Genomic DNA, 20775 nt, shown 5'->3' on the forward strand with positions numbered 1-20775 from the left:
TGTCGAAAAGGTTGATCTTTCTCACATCGAAGACAAAGATACGAAGGAGCGAATTGCGGCGTGGATCGAAAATTACAAACCTAATAAGACGACAGAGACGACCATAACCATGAGACTCGTATTAAAAGACGATACAGCGGTGTATCAAAAAGCAAGGCGTCTTGCGCCTGCCGAGAGAGACATCGTGAACACTCAGATCGCGGAGTGGCAAAATCAAGGCATCGTCCGACCCTCAACATCTGAATACGCCAGCCCTGTGCTCTTTAAAAAGAAGGATGGAACGCATCGATTATGTGTGGATTACCGACTCCTCAACAAGAAGATTGTCCGAGATCGGTACCCGTTGCCACTAATTGAAGACCAGCTGGACCGGCTGCAGGGCGCGAAGGTCTTCAGTACCCTTGATCTAAAAAATGATTTCTTCCACGTACCAGTTGAACCCGCAAGTATAAAGTATACAGCATTTATTATCCCCGACGGACAGTTCGAATTTTTGCGCGTTCCTTTTGGTCTGTGCAACTCACCGTCAGTTTTCCAACGGTACGTGAACGCAATTTTTCGAAACGCCATTCGAGACGGAATAGTTTTAACCTATATGGATGATCTCATTGTCCTCTCTAACAACCATGAAGATGGATTGAAAAGGCTAAGCATAATATTTGAGAGCAAGCAAGGCTGGTCTGAACATCAACTGGAAGAAGTGCTGTTTTCTGAAGAGACGCGTTGAGTTCCTGGGTCACATCATTGAAAATGGTACTGTTCAGCCGTCAGAACGAAAAATTGAGGCAGTCAAACGTTTTGCTGAACCAATGAACATTCGACAAGTGCAAGCTTTCCTGGGATTAACGGGCTATTTCAGAAAATTTATTGCCAACTATTCGAGAATCGCACGACCTCTTTCAAACCTTTTACGAGCCGACGCCAAATTCAGTTTTGATACTGATGAAAGAGAGGCGTTTGAGTCTCTGAAGACACATCTTAGTTGCCGACCTGTGCTTAATCTATACCGAATGGAAGCTGAGACGGAACTCCACACTGACGCATCAAAGTACGGCTACGGAGCCATTCTTTTGCAACGCGACGAAGACGATGGATTTCTACATCCGGTATATTTCGCGAGTGGTAAAACCACACCGGCGGAGGAGAAATATTCAAGCTACGAGCTCGAGGTATTGGCTATCATCAGAGCTCTTCGGCGATTTCGAGTATACCTATTGGGTATACGTTTCAAGATCGTGACTGACTGTAAGGCTTTTACTATGACGATGGGCAAAAAGGACCTTTGCGTTCGAGTAGCGCGGTGGGCGCTGTTATTAGAGGAATTCCAATATTCCATAGAGCACCGATCAGGACGAAGCATGAGACACGTCGATGCTTTAAGTCGAAATCCGCTTCCTGTCTGTTTGACGATCAACGAGAGTTCAGAAAGTCTAACGGCGCGGCTCAGGAATGCACAAAAAGACGACGACGACCTAAAAGAAAAGATCGAGAAAGCGAGAGAAGGACGACTCAAGGGTTACACTATGCAACGCGGTTTACTATATAAAGATGTCGGCGACGAGGTACGTGTTGTGATTCCTAGGTCAATGCAATTGCAGCTAATACGAAAGATGCATGAACAAGGCCATTTCGCAACGAACAAAACGGAGACACTCATCCAAAACGACTACTGGATACCTGGTTTAAGATCAAAAGTGGAAAAGGTGATTCAGAACTGCATTCCGTGTATCCTGGCCGAGCGACGACAAGGAAAACAAGAAGATTTTCTTAATCCTCTCGAGAAAGGCAGCGTACCCTTTGATACTTTCCACATTGATCACCTGGGTCCGTTGCCATCTACCAAAAAGTCTTACGCGCACATTCTTGTTTTAATAGATGCTTTCAGCAAATTTGTTTGGCTGTATGGAACAAAATCGACGACGTCAGCGGAAGTTATTGACCGGCTACGAAAGCCTATATCTTTACCAATCCTCGAAGAATTATCTCCGACAGAGGTACGACGTTTACTTCCAAGGAGTTCGAGACTTACTGCCGTGAGGAGGGCATCGAACACACTTTAACGACTACGGGGATACCCAGAGCCAATGGTCAGGTAGAAAGGGTAAATCGTACTCTAATACCGCTATTGACAAAGCTTTCAGCGCCCAACCCGAACGAATGGTACCGACATTTGGATGTTGCACAAAGATGTCTCAACACTTCACCGCATCGAAGCACCGGAGCAACACCTTTTCGGTTGATATTTGGAGTAGACGCACGATTATCAGATGACCACAAATCAAAGAGCTCTTGAACAACGAGCTAATCACCACGTTTGACAATGAGCGAGAAGAACTGCGTCGTCAAGCAAAAGAGAACATCCAACGAACCCAATTAGAAAACAAGCGTAATTTCAATAAAGGCAGAAAGAAAGCCTTCCAATATCGTGAAAACGATATCGTTGCCATTCGTCGTACGCAACTAGGACCTGGTTCTAAGTTCACTCATAAATTTTATGGACCATATGAGATTATCAAAGTCCTGCGCAATGATCGCTACGTAGTGCGCCGGATAGGAGAAGGCGAAGGACCCAAGCAGACCTCATCTGCCGCTGATTCCATGAAGCCTTGGACAAGCGATGACGGCGAAGACCTATACCAGAGTGAAGAAGAAGATAAAGGCAGCGGACATTCGGGGCGAGTGTCCGGTCAGAATGGCCGAGTGTGAGAGAGAGTGTGTGTGTGTGAGAGAAAAAGAAGATGCATTTGTTTTATGTACGCGTGATTGGTGTGTACGTATGATTGATGCATGATTGGCAGCGAAATGCGCGACGCGCGTATGCATACATGAGAGCGCGACATAAGTCCGCGACAATTGAATAGCAAAAAAATAAATATTATGACACATCAGGAGAAGACATTAAGACATTAGTGTGTGTGCAGTTTTATCGCGAGGTTTTTTTTTGAGGTGATTTAATTTTCCGTTTGATTAGTGTCCCTTTTCTTTCGGGATAGTTTAACTATTTAATAGATAGCAAGAAAATATTATCCCACACTTTTATATACAGATCCTGTTGCATTGCAAGGAAAATTGCCTAATATTGAATAACATTTTTTATGCTTACACATCGCTATAAGAATTTTATCAGTTCATCAGAGTGTATTAGGCTTAATGCATATGCAAAATCTTTAATTCGATATTTTATTGAAAAGTAAAAAAATATATGGTAAGAAACATATAACGTGCATAATCTCTTGCATCTTTGCGATGATGTATTATTATTTGGAAAACTTGATAATTTTAGTGCATTTAAATTCAAAAGTTATTTGAGTCAGATAAAAAGAAAAAATGAAGAATGCACAGTATCCCTTACAATAAATATATAATAGAGTTGTTGAAGATAGAAAGCTAACATCTGCTAACAAGTTTAATTTACGTGAAAAAAATGACAACTCTTTAATAATTAATGAAAATAGAAAAATTTATAGATATTATAAAAAAATGTCTTTTGAAAATTTTACAATATTATTAGCTCAAAGAAAATAACTGTGTTCTTTTAAGAAATTCTAATTATATGCTTATTTCAAATATTTATAAAAATGAAAGTAATGACATAAAAATAACTGGAAAAATTTTTCAAAATATATCAAATTTCATAGAAAAGCCTTCATTTAGTTTAGCTATAAAAGTCGTTGAATGATACATGAAACATCAAATACAGCAACATTTGATTGTAAAGATATAAAAATATAATGTTTAATTTTACCAATGAATGATAAATTTGCAGTAATTCCATTATTACACAACAATTTGTAATATCTATTACATATTAAAGTATTATGTTCACATGTAAAGTTTAAATATTATTTTGACATTTAATAATTTTTTTCTAATTTATATTTAATTAAAATTGTCACTTTTTGTACAATTTTAATCGTAATAAAATGTTATTATGATTAATAATAAATTAAATTTTAATAGTAGTTTAATATAAGTGCTATATATAAAATAACAGTAGTAGTTATTTTCCCTGGTCTTTTAAGATAACATTTGTCATCAGTGTTATATGAGAAAGTATCTTTAAGTTAAGTATGAATAAATAAACTGTTATAAGTATAATTAAATTTTTAAAATTTGCATTTTTAAATGATATATTGTTTGCAGTTACTTTATTCTGTTGTAAAATTTAATACCGAGTACGAGGGAGACGAAATATATTCTGTAGTACAAACTATATGGTTAAAAGAAAATATTCCTACTGATCTAAAAAAGATACTCGAAATTGCATCATTAAATGTAAAAAATCTCAGAATGATTGGATTATGCACCCGGTTATCGTAATTGATAAATATGGTAAGTATATTTGCTTACATAATTAATAGTAAAGAGCAGCATACAAATATAATTTTATTATTATTTTGTGTATGTATTTATTGTATGTATGGCTGTATGTAAGTATATATGTATACAGGGTGATGCCAAACGGTTCAGCCACTTATGAACAAATTACTTTTAATAAACATCTAGAAATGCTTTTATAAATAGTTAAATTTAGGTCTAAAAAAGGTTTAAAAATGTATTTGAGCATTTTTCCAGGAATTTTTACATATGTTTTAAAGAAAACTTTCTATTCAGATTTTTTATTAAATCACAAAGTTTGATTGGAACTTTTGACACCTCGTATGTATATAAATTTTTATTTTGTGTGTGTGCAAAATATTAATGACATCTTGAAAAAAATTAATTTTTATAGATTCATATGAACATGCCCTCCAAAAGAAGAGAAGGTTAATGGAAGACAAAAGCAATACCGAATCGAAATCTCAATTAGGCCGTAGATTAAGAAATAAAAAAGTTTCATTTCACATTTTAGAAAAAAATGAAAATCGCGAGTTATACTTATACAATTAAATAAATAAATGTATTAATCCATGTATTATTTCATGAAATGTTATTATTCCATCCATTTCAATTCCGAATATATGTATATAAGCAATTATGTATAATATAATTGTTGTTAGTAAAAACTTTTAACAACATAACTTTGTTGACTTTAATCTATTTTTACATATAATATATTAAAATAACAATATATATTATACTTGAAAATAGTTTAAATTGGTATATTATGTAGTTAAAAGTTTTACTATTGACTATAAATGTATTATTGTGTATGTAGCTATAAATATATTATGGCAATATATCATAGTAAAATTTAAATATATTTCCACAAAATGTTTATGATACAATATCAAGAAATGTTTCTATAATGTTTTATATATAAGTACCTGAATGCGGACATTAACCGTTGTTATCTTTCTAAAATGTTTCTATATACATCTCTAAAACAATTCACAAAGAAACATTATTGAAACGTATTAAATACGTTACTTTGTATAGTGGGTTATTCCTTAAATTTTTAATATTCTCTTTTTAAAATAATAAATAAATAATATATATTTCTAACAGTTTATAATAATATGCATTTATAACAATTTAGTTATAGAAATTTCGTAAAGGAGTGCAAAAAAAGAAAGAAACTGAGAACAAAAAATAAAAGCCAATTAAAAAAAAAGAAAGGTCAGTTCAATCAAACAACCAACAAAGAAACGATCTCCTTTAAAATGTTTGCAACATTTATTTTTCAAGAAAAGATATTTTATTAAGACATTCTAAAATAAATTTGAAACACGAAAAAAGATATATCAAAAACTATTAAAAGTTTTTTAAAAAGTTTAGAAAATGAACAAATAAATGGATTTATAAATTTTCAGTTGCGGCGGAAAAGCATTTTTAAGAAATGACATCATTCCTCATATACATATAAAACGGCTTTTTCCTTTTCTCGCTATATCTCGAAAATTATTAGAAATATCAAAAAATGTTTTATACAAAGCTTTTTTTCGTAAAAACGGCTTTATATATCGAGAGTAATTTCATCTCTTAAAAGTCTTTTTCTGTCGCAAATAAAAATTTATAAATTTATAAAATTATCTAATTATATTAATGATTAAATATTTATCTTAAGGAATTAGCAGTTAGTAATATAGAAATCTATGCAGATAACTCACCGGTACAATACACGTTCCCGAGAGTCCTGGAGTTCGACTTATCTGTCCTGTTCCTGAGTTCATTGACTTTCTCTGCTCGTTATCCGCATGGGTTTCTCGCACTCCCTCATTCAGGTGAAATCCAGTTCTATAGAAATGCAAATTATAAATATACTAATTACAATGAAAGGCCATGTTTTCCAATGAAAATAAGTCAAGAAAAATTGTTAAAAAATTATAATCATTTATAGCAAAATAGAGTTTTATTTAATTTATATAGCTTACAAATTAGCACATAAATTAGTACTAAATTAAATGAAAGTTATTTAGGTCAATATTTCGTATTTTTTGTGAGCCTCCGAATTTAATGTGAATAGACTATATTATTCCTAAATTCGGGGATATATAGCTTCTCAAAGTTATACAAATCGTAAACATAAACGCGAGAATACCTTGCGAAGTCAACAGAATGCAAGAAAAACCAAAGACAACGAAACCGAACAATAACGCGATGACCTTATTTTTCATTTGAAACAAGCGCGACACGAAGACACAATTCCGTTAGTATAATTTTATATTTTCTGATACTCTGTTTTCAATATTGAGTTGCCCACATTTACGTGAAAAAGATGACAACTCTTTAATAAAAATGGAAAAATTTAGATATTACAGATATTATAAAAAAATGTCTTTTGAAAATTTTACAATATCACTAGCTCAAAGAAAATAACTGTTTTTTTAAGAAATTCTAATTTTACCAATAAATAATACATTTGCAGTAATTCCATTATTACACAACAATTTGTAATAACTATTGCATATTAAAGTATTATGTTCACACATGTAAAGTTTAAATATTATTTTGACATTTAATAATTTTTTTCTAATTTATATTTAATTAAAAATGTCACTTTTTGTACAATTTTAATCGTAAAAAAATGTTATTATGATTAATAATAAATTAAATTTTAATAGTAGTTTAATATAAGTGCTGTATTTAAAATAAGTAGTTATTTTCTCTGGTTTTTTAAGATAACATTTGTCATCAGTATTATATAAGACTAAAACAAATTTGAGACACGAAAAAAGGTATATAAAAAACTATTAAAATTTTTTTAAAAAGTTTAGAAAATGAACAAATAAATGGATTTACAAATTTTTAGTTGCGACGGAAAAGCATTTTTAAGAGATGACATCATTCCTCATATACACATAAAACGGCTTTTTCCTTTTCTCGCTATATCTCGAAAATTATTAGAGATATCAAAAAATGTTTTATACAAAGCTTTTTCTCGTAAAAACTACTTTATATATCGAGAGTAATTTCATCTCTTAAAAGTCTTTTTCTGTCGCAAATAAAAATTTTAAAAAATTTATAAAATTATCTAATTATATTATTAATAATTAAATATTTATCTTAAGGAGTTAGCAGTTAGTAATATATACAAATCTGTGCAGATAACTCACCGGCACAATACACGTTCACGAGTCCTGGGGTCCGATATCTCCGTCCTGTTCTTGAGATTCGCTCGATCTTTGCTCGATGGGGTCTCTTGGATTCTTCAAGTGCTCGCACCAGACTGAGCGCGGATCCTTCTATCCCGGATCGATAGCCCGATTAATCCTGCGCACACGGGGTGCGTAATTATGGCCAATTACGTAGTGACACGCCGTCTCGCTGGCGAGCCGCGCGCTGAAGAAAGTATCGATAGTATACGCACCCCCGATTACGACACGTCAGATATGTCGAAATTCTTTCAAAGGGCTTTTTGCTAAGATCGGAATTTTCTATCTCGATCAGAAATATTATTAGGATCCATCGTCGATGATCATAGCCAGTCGTGATACGCCAACTTCTTCGCCAAAAAAGTCCGCAGGGCGTCTCTTGGGGGTGCGACAACCCTGCTTCTTTGCGCGAAGATCATTCAACGGTCTGTGGATTTGCGCATTTCGATAACTTTCCGATCACGCCGTGTCGGGCTGATTCGCGCCAGTTAAATTGCTTTTTCATATTATATATATATATATATATATATATATATATATATACAGGATGTCTGGTCGCGACCGCCCCATAGCTCAAGGGCAGATAGAGCAAGTCAAACTGAACATAAAAGTCTTCTACCATTTTGCGATTTGCACAATAATTATTAAACTATTAATTAAAAACGCTCAGCAAACGATATTATATATGTATATATACAAAGTGTCCGGTAATAATCGCTTCGCCTCTCTAGGGCTGATAGAGCAAGTCAAACTGAACATAAAAGTTCTCTACCATTTTGCGATTTTCGCAATAATTATTAAAATATTAATTAAAAACGCTTAGCAAACAATATTATACATATCTACAAGATATCCGGGAATAATCGCACCGCCTCTCTAGGGCTGATAGAGCAAGTCAAACTGAACATAAAAGTTCTCTACCATTTTGCGATTTTCGCAATAATTATTAAAATATTAATTAAAAACGCTTAGCGAACAATATTATACATTTTGCGATTTTCGCAATAATTATTAAAATATTAATTTAAAACGCTTAGCGAACAATATTATACATATCTACAAGATGTCCGGTAATAATCGTCCCAACTCTCTAGGGCAGATAGAGCAGATCAAACTGAACATAAAAGTCCTGTATTATTTTGCGATTTTCACAATAATTATTAAAATATTAATTAAAAACGCTCAGCGTATAAGCGCGCGACGTATATAGCGCTCAGCATACCCTGAGAACATTATTTTGAATTTAAGTGAGACTTAAACATGTGTCTATCTTTATCTTTCTTTCTAAATAAATAAAGACAGACATATATTTAAGTCTTGTTTAAAGCCAAAATAATGTTGATGCAATCGGACCGAAGAGTCTTATTTGCAGTCTTTTTTTTATTCGATAGATTGCTTTTAATTTCCAAAACTTTTAGAATATTTATTAAACAAATTAAATCGCTCTCGAAACATTATAAGTACAGAAGCTGGTCATATTTTGATAATTTATAGACTTTCAAATAAAATTTTATAATTATTGGCAATTAATTATAATTTTGAAAAAATTTTATACATATGAAAATTATTATTAATAGAAATATCGAAATACGATCTTTATTTCTGTACTTATATGCATCTGGCGTCTCGTGCGATTTAATTTTTTAAATAAATATTTTAATAATTTTTTGCGTAGAAGTTTTTGTAAAACTATTGTAAAACTCTTAAACTTTTAAAATTTGATAAAAAAAGTTAAAAAATTATCGGAAAACAAAGTGAGAGGCAATGTAAACTTGCATTGTCTCAGGTTTGTTTTTATTTAATGGTCAACTATTTGTGCTTAATCATAGATTAAGATAACATAAAAACTATCAGCATATCGTCAATCAAACAACCTTGTTGTTCACTAAATACTAGACGAAGATGATAATATGCTGGCAGTGAATTTTGAAACACAGCCTATAAAGCACGTAAGCTTGTTTCGTGCTAAATCACACCATAATGGACCAACTATAATTTCGGTATAAAAGAAATGTTAAATTGTCGATGCTTGGAATACGATTCAGTATACGATTCAGAATCTATATCTGTACTATTAGTGTTTTAGACAGAAATATTTTCTGTGGTGTCTATCTTTAAGACCTATTGTCAAGAACAATTATATTTGTGATTAATATTTAGCAATAGGATCTAAATTGTCTAGAGATATTGCTAAACTATTGCTGCTATAAATTCTATACGTGACAAACAATATTCTAACACTAACAGATGCAAAAAATATCAATAAATTTTAATTGAGACGTCTAGAAATCTATTTACATTGGCAAAATATTTTTTTGAGTGAATTTAGATTATGTTAAATATTATAATTATAGTTTGTTAAGCGATGTGCGAGCATAACTAGGGTAAGTGTGCCAATTACTGTGCTCCTTAAGCTGATGCTCGATGATTTTTATTAATTTAAAGAGTTTCCCTAATTTTTTTTACTTCTCAAAGTATTCATTTCATAATTCAATGGTTTTTTAATATTATAAATTTTTTTGTAATTAAAATATTTAAAAAAAAACTGAAAAATAATTAAAATAAATTAAGAAAGATTTGAGTCAGTTACTAGACACCTAAAAATCGCAAAAATGAATTACTGTGTCTGATATACTGTGCCCTCTTCCCAAATACGGTGCTTCAAATACTGTGAACAATCGTACTGCGAGAGAGCACAATAATTACCACATCGACAAAAAAATTGTTCAATTACTAGACACGCAGTAATTGAAACAAGTACGGAATTCTTACTAATTATTGGATTCATTAAAAATAAAGTTATATATTTCAAAAATTAATTAAACTGTTATTTATTCATAATCTATATAGGTTTTAATAATGTAATATTTACTTTTTTACGTTCTGATGTATGTTAATCTATTACATATCGACGCAAATATATTGCTGTTTCTTAAGCTTTTGAACAAGATTAACATGAGCAACAAGCTACATCAGGTATCAAAAATTTTATTATTTTCAGTATTTAAAAAATATAAATATGTCATACATATGATTTTAATATATACCAACATAAAAATTGAATTAAAAAAAAAATTAATATCCATAATTTCATAATATTTGATTTTATTATGTAGGAAAATAAATTAAGGGCACAGTAACTAGTTGGCCCACAGTAATTGACACATTTACCCTATGTTTTTTATATCTTATAAAATAAAAAAATATGATTAATAAAATATGATTAATAAAATATGATAATATAAAATTTTTTAACATTTATATATTTATATTTTAATATAGTTTATAGAACGCTGTGATAAGTATTTGCGACCTCTTATATGTTACCACGTAGCCAGAAGGCTTGGCATACGTTCTGAAGATGGAAAAAATACCATATGATTTGATTTACAGAGAAAAACAAAGTATTGCCATCATATGGAAGCCAAAATAGTACGTATAATTTTAATTGAAAAATTTGTTAAACTTTCTTGTTTTCAAGATTGGCATAATTTTATTTTAGTCATAATCAGCAACTCAAACAGTTTTATTATGTATTTAGTATTTTGATATGTGCTAGTTTCAACGCTTTTCATATTCTATATTATATGCAGAACATATTGTGTAATTCTTGCAATTGTTTCTATGATTTTATTTTTGAGATAGCATAAATCTCTGATTTTCACATTTTTTATCCTCGTTGAACGAGAGTCACAGATTTGTGTCTGTTTAATGATAAGATGTAATTAACTTTACTTAACAACAGTTTAGAAGGTTTTCTTATAAAGACACCTGAGAAATGTTATGTACAGTGTGAAAAATCATAAATTTACGTAATCTCAAGGATAGAATCATAAAAACAATTGTAAGAAGTAGATATTCTGATTTTTAGAATTTGGATTTAGTATAGAATATGAAAAGTGTTGAAATTATAAGATGTGTCATGCCATTAATAGGACATATCGAAATTTACTGAATAGGTAGAGAAACTGTTTTAGTTGATTATTACTAAAAATTTCATGTTAATATTGAGTTTGTATTTATAAAATCGACTGAACCCCCATCATTCATTTTGGATACCTTGTATATTGTGTATATATATATATATATATAATACATATACACACGTATATTTTTTATTATTTTCAGTGATATTGGAAAATATTGGTATCATGCAGAGTATTTTATGATAATCAGAAATATCAGAGACCACGAAATCGATTATTTCGAGAATTTACTTTTTGTCATTGTCAGAGGAAGATATAATTCTTTATCTTGTGAAGATCTATTTAGTGATGTACAGTTTGGCAATTTTTTACATATAGTTTTTTATACGTATTTTTATTAATTTTAGTTAATAATTAAGATAACAATCAATTATCGATCTTGATCTAAATGATACGTTAAATCCATGACCATAGTGGAAATCATTTTGTAATTTTTGACGCAAAAATTCTAAAAGCAACTATAATTTCCTATTATTCTAACTATATTTTTTTTCATTTTTTTATTTTAACTGCAACTTTTTAGATTATTTCTACATATAATTTTTATGTACGAAACATATAATTTTTATGTTTAGAGTCTAAAATTTGAACCATGTAGTTTTTCATAAATTAACTTAGTTCAGAATAGTTGTACTTTTTATGATAATATTCTATTTACTTTATTACTTATAAAAATGTTCGTAAAAAGCTTTGGAGACTTGTAAAAATTTTAAATGTTATTATTTATAACTTACTACAATTTTATTAAACTTATTGTGAAATTATATCATTTTTACAAATTTGTAATTTGTTGATGAAAATTTTAATTTTTCGTAATAATACGTAAATTGTTATAAAATTATTTTTATTAAAGGACTCTATACATTTTATAAGCAATGAATAAAGTATTTTTATATTTATAATTAAAATTTTGTTATGTTTTTCTAGATAATAACTTGGATAATAACTGATCTTATCTTTCAAGTAATACCTAATGAGGAAAAAAACCCGTGGGAATTAAATATTATAAGAAAAATACTAAAAAATGAAGATATTAATATTACAGCACCAATAAAGGTAATTTATCGAGCATCTCATGATATAAACTAATAGTCATATAATAATATGTAAAAAAATTATACAAATTATAGTTATCTATATTCTCCGTTAAAAAAGTGAACAAATAGGAAAAATTTATGAAATTTTAAATGCTTATAACATAGGCAATAATCGCATCGTGATTAAAAACCGAAAATGAAGCTTGAAGTGTGTACATTGAGAAAAATGTCGATCGGGTGAGATAATTAGTTTTTTAATGGCGGATGTCACAATGAAGACTTGCAAAATTGATTGAGAAAGTTTAGGGAATGAGTTGCATGGTGAATCAATTGAACTATATATAATAGAATAACAAGTGCTTGAAAGTTGAAATTTTTCTCTTCAAAATGCGTCATCGCAGAACTTGATATGGTTATTTTTCAACGAGTTACGTTAATTTAAAGAGAATACGAATTTTAAATTAAATAACGATTTTAAATGTTAAAACACAATTAAAAATTATCATATCAACTGATCAAAAAATGAAAATAAAGTTTCAAGTCTATGTTTTGAGAAATTTTTGTCGACTACGTAGAATGATTAGTTTTTCAATGACGGATGATCCAATAAAATTCATACTTTTTCAGATTAACATAACTTAGGGAAAAATTACATATCAAGTTTTGCGATAACGCATTTCGAAAGGGAGAATTTGAACTTTGATGCGTTTTGTATCCCATTGAGCTCAAGTAATTCACGCAACACACTAAAGTGGATTTTCCATTGACTAATTTCTTATTTTATCATCCGCTATTAAAAAATTAATTGAAGTTAATCACAAAATCAACGTTAAAAGTTTCTTGAAATACAAAGTCCAAATTTCATTTTCGTGTTTGAATCGCTTCGATACAATAGGTGTTAACTGTGTTATGAGTGTTTAAAATTTCATAAATTTTTCCTATTTTTCTGTATCACTTTTTTTTTTATACCGGAATGTACAACTTGAGTTGTATATTAATTAATTAATTTACAAACAACTGAACAAAATATTGATTATATTCTGCTATTACATTTTCCACACACATATGATACGCACATGCATACGCATGCACACACGCACACACACACATATGCACACGTACACGCACACGAACACACACACACACACGCACGCACACGCATACGCACACGCTACGCACGCAGGTTAGATCTACCATCGTAAGGACAAAACCAAAAATAAGAAATCAAGAAATCAAATTTGCGATTGGTATGATTGTAATACATTGTCGCAGAAATATATCGCCACGTGAGGCTTGGATTGAAGCAAGTCACTTTGGCGTAATAATAGGTTGGCATTTTAAATGTAAAGCTACGTTTATAAAAGAATCATTGGGTTGTATAGCTCCATATCTGGCCGAAGGCCGTGAAGAAGATCAGCACATTTGTTCAGAATGTAGAAAATTAGATCAAGCGCATTACATAATTCTCATTGAGGATGATAAAATATGTTACATAGCACAAGGTACGAATATTGGTAGCATCCTTATGCATTATAAGTTTTTTTCTTATATTATCTTTAATCCGTACAACATAAAACATCTGTTTTATTTTAGATGACATATCGATATGTCAATTTTATTCATCGGATAATCCGCAGATTGGTAATGTAGAGATAGGACGATATTTTTCTAGATTCCACGGCACTAGTTATATACCAATTCAAAGCCTGGCAGAAGAGTATCCAAACGATATATATCCACAACAAAATATATAAAATTTTTAATAAAATAGAACGTAAAATAATAAGGTATGATTCGACGTGCTTTAGTAAGGGAGGGTACATTGTAATAAATAGAAGTAAGATGGATTTATTGAATACGTCAAAAATTTGGAGAGGAGATAGTCTTCACAACAAAATGTTTAAAATTTTTAATAAAATAGAACGGAAAATAATAAGGTATGATTCGACGTGCTTTAGTAAGGGAGGGTACATTGTAATAAATAGAAGTAAGATGGATTTATTGAATACGTCAAAAATTTGGAGAGGAGATAGTCTTCACAACAAAATGTTTAAAATTTTTAATAAAATAATACGGAAAGTAATAAAATATGATATTTAAGAATATTTTCTTTATTTTATATACTATTTTTAACAAAAGATCATTAGAGGGGAATATTCTGAATTTTTTAGAATATTTTATTGGAGGACAACTTTAGAAGAAATTCTTCTAAAATAGAGAATACAATTTTTTCGGTGTATGTTTCTCAAAGTGCATTTTCTGAGGAGAAACCTTATATTTTGTAATACATTTATATACACAAATATGTATTATATGTGTTACACATAGAATTAATTAGGTTATAAATATATATTACAAAGTATGATATAAAATTTAATATAAAACATTTAACAAGAGAGTATATTATAAAATGTGTTACAAAATATATATTATATAAGTAATTTTATACTACACATAAAATTAATTATATTATATAAATAAATATATTTTACAATATATTTACAAATATATTTTACAAAATAGGATACACAATTTATTACAACATATAATTTGAAATTTAATAGTGTACAAAATAATTTATTACACGAAAATGTCCAATATACCTATGTCTAATATAAAATTTATTAGAAGCTTTTAGATCAAACGTAGCTGATAGTCTATCACGACCAAAAGAATTATTAATAAATTTCGATTACGTCTTTCTCTCAATTAAGAGAATCTGGAATTTTAATGAAATTTTGTGTACGTGGTCTTTCAATTTGGTATTTTTCATTTTGGTAATATTTATTGAAATAATATACACATATATATTTTATTAAAATACTTTTTTATTGAAATTATTAAAACATTAAATTTTATGTGAAATAAAATATGCATTTTAATTCTATATATACGTATATATTACTTCATAATATATGCTAAAGTGGAAAAAGATCACGCAGCTAATAATATCTAATAAAACATATTAAATCTATTATATGTTTCGTACTTTTGAGATCCACGATTATGGATCTAGCACGGACACAAACCACGATTTGTGGATCTAGCACGGACTCGAATCAATCGGTCGTTTTATCATGGCACTGGAAAGTGGATCTAGCCACGTAGTTCCGAAAACTCAATTGTGGATCCAGTTAGCGCCACTGTACGGCGGGGAAAAAGCGTTCCCTAAAAAACGATGGCATGACCCCTCTCATTCTTCTCTCTGATATTATTATTCATAGTCCTTCCCACAGATAGATGTCTGTAGTCCTTCCTCACTTTTCTTTCTCTTTCCTGAGTTGACGATGGCGACAATCATAACTGTGGTAGGAATAAGAACCAAGTCATTATTGCTTTCTCTTTTTATCTCTCATTGTCTGTTTTTTGGTATTTTAATAAAACAACACTATAAATCTTTAGCACACTTATAAAATTGTCCAAAAACTAAACTTAACAAAGAATATTAATAAATTATTTTAAATAAGAGAAACTTTTGAAAAAAAGTGTAAACAAGCTTTCTTAAACACGTTTTAGATTCTGTAAATGTAAATAAAATAATTTTCTTATTGTTAGTTTACTTTTAATAGATTTGTAAATATATGCTTAAAATCGTTTACTTCTCTTCAATTTTTTTTATTTTAAAATTCTAACACAATACGATAATTTTCATAACATCGAATTCTTGACTAATCATTGAATTATCTGTTTACTTAAATGTTTTTTACAAAGTAGAAAGATACTAGAAAGAAATGCCAAGAGTTTCTATGTGATATACTGTTTCAATACTCTTATCAATTTTTAAATTTCACGTATGTGTACACATATCTATAGTATTTTGTATGTTACATGTACCATATAAAATGCGCGCATATGCATGAAACGAAAAATGTATCTACCATGAAGTAGTACTTCATGGTATCTACGTTTCTTTATATATTTGAAAATTATATTCGAAAAAAGTATAGTATATTCAAGTATATTTGAAAAAATATCTCAGACTGCACAGAAAGGTCAAAAAAAAGATATTTAAAAGACAATAAGACGTTCTTTAAGTTCTCTTTTAAACATTTTTATATGTAGATATGTGCTGTCTGGAAAGTAACGATAAAAGTAACTGTTTAATTTTGTTACTCGTTATCGAAGAATGTAACGAAGTTACTTTTTCCGTTACAAACAAAATTTGTAACGCCGTTATCGTTACAATTACCGAAAAAATGTAACGGTAACGACGTTACAAGTAACGCGTTACTTCCAACCCTGTAAATATGGTAATTCTAGAATAGTCTTCATTTATAGCCTTATTCGGCTAGGTGAATCAATAAAAACGTTCAAAAATAATTCATAATTACATTTATATATAAATTTTGGATATTTTACATAAAATGTACAATAAATACATAATGATTTATCTTATCTTGTTATCATCGTTTAAGAACTATACAATATACTTGAATTAAATTATCAATACAATTTGTACTATGCATCTTAACAATAGCAATGTTCTAACCGATTGAAAAAAATAAATTAGAATTTAAAATAGACTAGCGAATCAATGACATCCATGAAAAGTGTTGTAAAAACTAACTTTGTGTTAATAATTGCATATAAATTAGTTAACATTCTATAAATAAGTAAAACAAATGTATACTATTTTGTAATACGTATTTAGTTTGTCATTTGTAGGATTTATTTTAATCATTTGTGTTATAATTCTTTCTGAAAAAGTATTTTATTTATTATGTTTATTCATTATTTATTATAATAGAAAAACATTATAAAAAAACTGTACATATAAATAAATAGAATATACTTTCTTGAAAGATATGCAGTTAATAAAACAACATTAGAAAGTGATTAATGAAAGAAAAGCATCTAAAATATGCAATTATAATACTTTTCATCGATGTCATTTAAAATAGAGATACAGAAAGGAAATAATTTATAATCTTCTATAATTATCACGCTGCTGAGACGAAGATCCTGATGTCATTGTCGAATAAATAAATGGCAGAACGGACGCTAATGCTAAACAGAGACCGATTACTGGTCGATACCATACCCAAGCGAAGCCGATCACCAGCAAACTAATGGACATGGAAACTGACATAGTCAGAGACTCGACTGCTATTATTCCACAAAGGAAAGTCGAATTTAATATAATGGTCTTTAATATATTTGCCAAGCATGTTGCTGCCACAAACAAAACCAACCAGCCAAGTCCTCTGTATCAGAAACAATATTATTCGATCATTAATGTTTTATAATAATACACAATAAAATATTTTATATATGTACATATATGTAATATATACAATACTTTTAAATATATAATTTAATTGAATTACCATTTGATATAATAAAAAAATTATATATTGATTATAAAATTAATTTAAAAATAGTTTTATAAAAATTGATATTTTTATTTATTTTTATCAAACTTATTACCTAATGGTCCAGGTTCGCCAGTAATTGTTTACATGCTCCAAATGGAACATTTGATCTACTGACATTTTGTGCTTTTGTTGAAGCAAAATCTCTTCGCCATGGGATGTGTAATATGGCTTAATAGTATCTTTCTCTAGCAAGCCAACCACGGAGTAAATATCACCGCTCTTTCCTGCGTAAGAGAATTGTATTCTGAGATCACCCACCTACAAACAATAAAGTTTACTGTAATAATAATTTAATTATAAAAAGAAATCAATGTAAAAATTTTTTGAAGAAATAACATGAATTAAAATGTGGATATTTGAACATGGAGAAATATCAAAAATGTTTCATGAACTAGAGATAAAAATATATAAAATATATTTTCGAAATTGGATATATATATATGTGTGTGTGTGTATGTGTGTGTGTGTGTGTGTGTGTGTGTGTGTGTGTGTGTGTGCGTGCGTGCGTGTGTGTGTAACCAATTTTAAAAGAAATATCCAGATTTTCTTTAAAATCTTTACTTCTGATTATTTAATTATACCTATTTTATAATTACCAATTTTTTATTTAATTTAAAGAATAAATTCTAATGAATGACATACTTGTGGATTCCACAAATCTGCACTATGATAGTACAGTCCAGAGTGCATCTTAATGTCCTTTCGCTCTGGTCTTTCATCACTGGTAATCTCTACAAAATCATTAAATTTTTTTTTCAATTCCATGCTGAGTGCAAACGCGCCGATCCTCACTTCGTCAGCGATCTGTATCTGGCTTTTGATCGGCATTTCCTTTGGATTATGATGACTGGTACGAATATAAAAGTGGTCCGAATCTATAAGTTTGTCCTTCCATTCTGTCGTGTAGTAATAGTGCTTTTCAGCCTCTGTTCCACCAAAACTAATAGTCAAAAGATTCAATACATATACTTTAACAAGTAATGTAATATTTGTTTCATGTTTCAATAATTTATTGATAAAATTGTTTTTCAGATGATATGCTAATTGTTATATCATTCACACTACCTTTGTTCCTCCTCAATTTCAACCCACTGGTACATCTGAACTCTTCTTTTTAACTTCACGCTAGACATAACAACTCCATAATCTGGCTCGGTTAACGGTTCAAAAACCATCAAAGGTCCTGACAAATGTACCAAGCGACCTTCGTACTCAGGTGACAGTACCATTGAATTAGGAAGCACAGCTACATTGCGTAAAGCCTCATCTAAAGAATGTGCCACTTTCACAGCTCTTCCCTGGAAAGGAAAAGAAAAAAAACCAGAATGCAAAATTGAGTTTTTTCGAGTAACGTGACAGAAGTGTTATGTCATTTGTAAACCTCGTTCCAAAACAAAAGGCACATTCCAGTGGCAAACATAATAGATCCGATTATAGCTGTGAGCCATGATTGTCTAAACTGCTCCGAGATTGTCACTGTCATTTGATTCACGGAGCTAGTCTGCCTTCCTTGAATGTGATAATTTTGACGAAGTCCGTCTCTTCTCTGTGACTGGCCATTTTGCTACAAAGCGTATGCTTTGCGAGTCTGTCTTGTTCCATTAGTTTCAATAATCAATGCAAAAAGTTAATAATATTCATCGCGAAACTGTACTTACATTTGTGCGATACATTTCGATACCGGTTCTTGTAATCTTGAAGCTTGAAGTTGACAACGCAAAGAGTAAAAAGAAACAGGAGGGAATGTATCGATGGTTGGTGGGGGCTAGCCAAATCACTGACGGAAGCCGCCATCTTGAGTGTCTACTTTTTTTGACGCTTATTAGCATCGTCTGCTGCTGTTGTCAGAGAGACACGCATGCGCATATTATTTTGCATAATTATTAATTCTAAAAAAAAAATAGTGAAATAAAATTATGGTGCATTGTCAGGCCTGTGGCATAACAACAGCGCAAAATTATGGGATAACATTTCATCGGTTAATAATTGTTATCAATATAATAACAAGAATTTAATGTTTTATTTAGATATACTATTTAAAGGACGGTAAACAATGTGTTAAAAATTCAATATTATTATAATATATATTATTTTATTTGTTGCATATTAAAATTATATATTTCAATTTAATCTTATTCAGTTGATTTTATTAAAAATATTAAGTAATATTCCACATTTATATTTAAAACTTTGTTCTTCCAGCATCTCCGAAAAGCCATTCAATTTTGGCGCCTATAAGCAGCCATTTTGAGTGTCCACTTTTATATAGGCATTTCCGAGCTCCGTAAAGTTAGCCGAATTACTTTGATTTTTTTATAATTAAAATTAACTAATCGTTTGGTCATCGTTTGTTCATGATTCGTCATCCAATTAAAACGTTTGGTCATTTATCGTTTTTTTTTAATTAAATAATTAAAATTTCGAACTAAAGTTAGTCGAACATTTTTATTTTTCGTCCAATCGAGTTAAACAAGAGCTTATTCGATGCAGAATCGTTAGGTCATCACGAATAAATTCTTTACAACGTTTAGTCATCCATAGTTTATCCGAAAAATGAAAAAAATTATGTGCGGTAAAATGACGACGGGCGACGTATAGTGACATGGACGTGCGCTGTGGTCACGCGCGCATGCGTTTTAGTAACTTATACAAAATTTTAAATAAATCTTTTTTAATTTTAAATCAATTTTAATAATGTAGCTATGCAAGTTGCAAACCCATGTGGAATCGTATATGCATTGCAAAGTACATGCTTAGATGGGAATGCATAGGGGCTTTGCCCCGTCCCCATAAAAAAATATAACAAAACTTGAGAGCGTAGAAACTATCAAGGCTGACAGTA

General features: G+C 30.0%; 2 protein-coding genes and 1 pseudogene across 11 annotated transcripts in view; all 3 read right to left on the reverse strand.

Moving 5' to 3' along the window:
- Positions 1–7645, reverse strand: part of Nhe3 (Na[+]/H[+] hydrogen exchanger 3) — a 65968-nt gene extending 58323 nt beyond the window's left edge. For 7 of the 9 annotated variants that reach the window (XM_072907053.1, XM_072907052.1, XM_072907049.1 and 4 more), the window contains exons 1-2: positions 7497–7645; positions 6051–6177 (exon numbers count right to left, since the gene is read on the reverse strand). In XM_072907053.1, the coding sequence (XP_072763154.1) occupies positions 6051–6113 (63 nt within the window). In that variant the 5' untranslated portion in view covers positions 6114–6177; positions 7497–7645. Of the gene's footprint in view, positions 1–6050; positions 6179–7496 lie in introns of those variants that run through there. The other 2 variants (XM_072907056.1, XM_072907055.1) reach the window with 1 other exon arrangement.
- The window catches only part of LOC140674183 (uncharacterized), a 257866-nt pseudogene that overhangs the window by 215798 nt on the left and 21293 nt on the right, over positions 1–20775 (reverse strand).
- Positions 17189–19729, reverse strand: Tmem43 (Transmembrane protein 43). Of its 2 annotated transcripts, none has more exons than XM_072907333.1 (6): positions 19592–19727; positions 19315–19497; positions 18999–19231; positions 18576–18873; positions 17986–18191; positions 17189–17762 (listed from the first exon to the last, which is right to left on the reverse strand). In XM_072907333.1, exons 1-6 carry the CDS (start codon positions 19604–19606, stop codon positions 17480–17482), a joined length of 1218 nt encoding a protein of 405 aa, XP_072763434.1. In that variant the 5' UTR covers positions 19607–19727; the 3' UTR covers positions 17189–17479. The 2 variants fall into 2 exon arrangements, with proteins under 2 accessions (XP_072763434.1, XP_072763435.1); XM_072907334.1 differs by having other exon boundaries at positions 17192–17762; positions 19315–19521; positions 19592–19729.

This window comes from Anoplolepis gracilipes, chromosome 15 (assembly GCF_047496725.1).
Source record: "Anoplolepis gracilipes chromosome 15, ASM4749672v1, whole genome shotgun sequence".
Classification (NCBI taxonomy): Eukaryota; Metazoa; Arthropoda; class Insecta; order Hymenoptera; family Formicidae; genus Anoplolepis; species Anoplolepis gracilipes.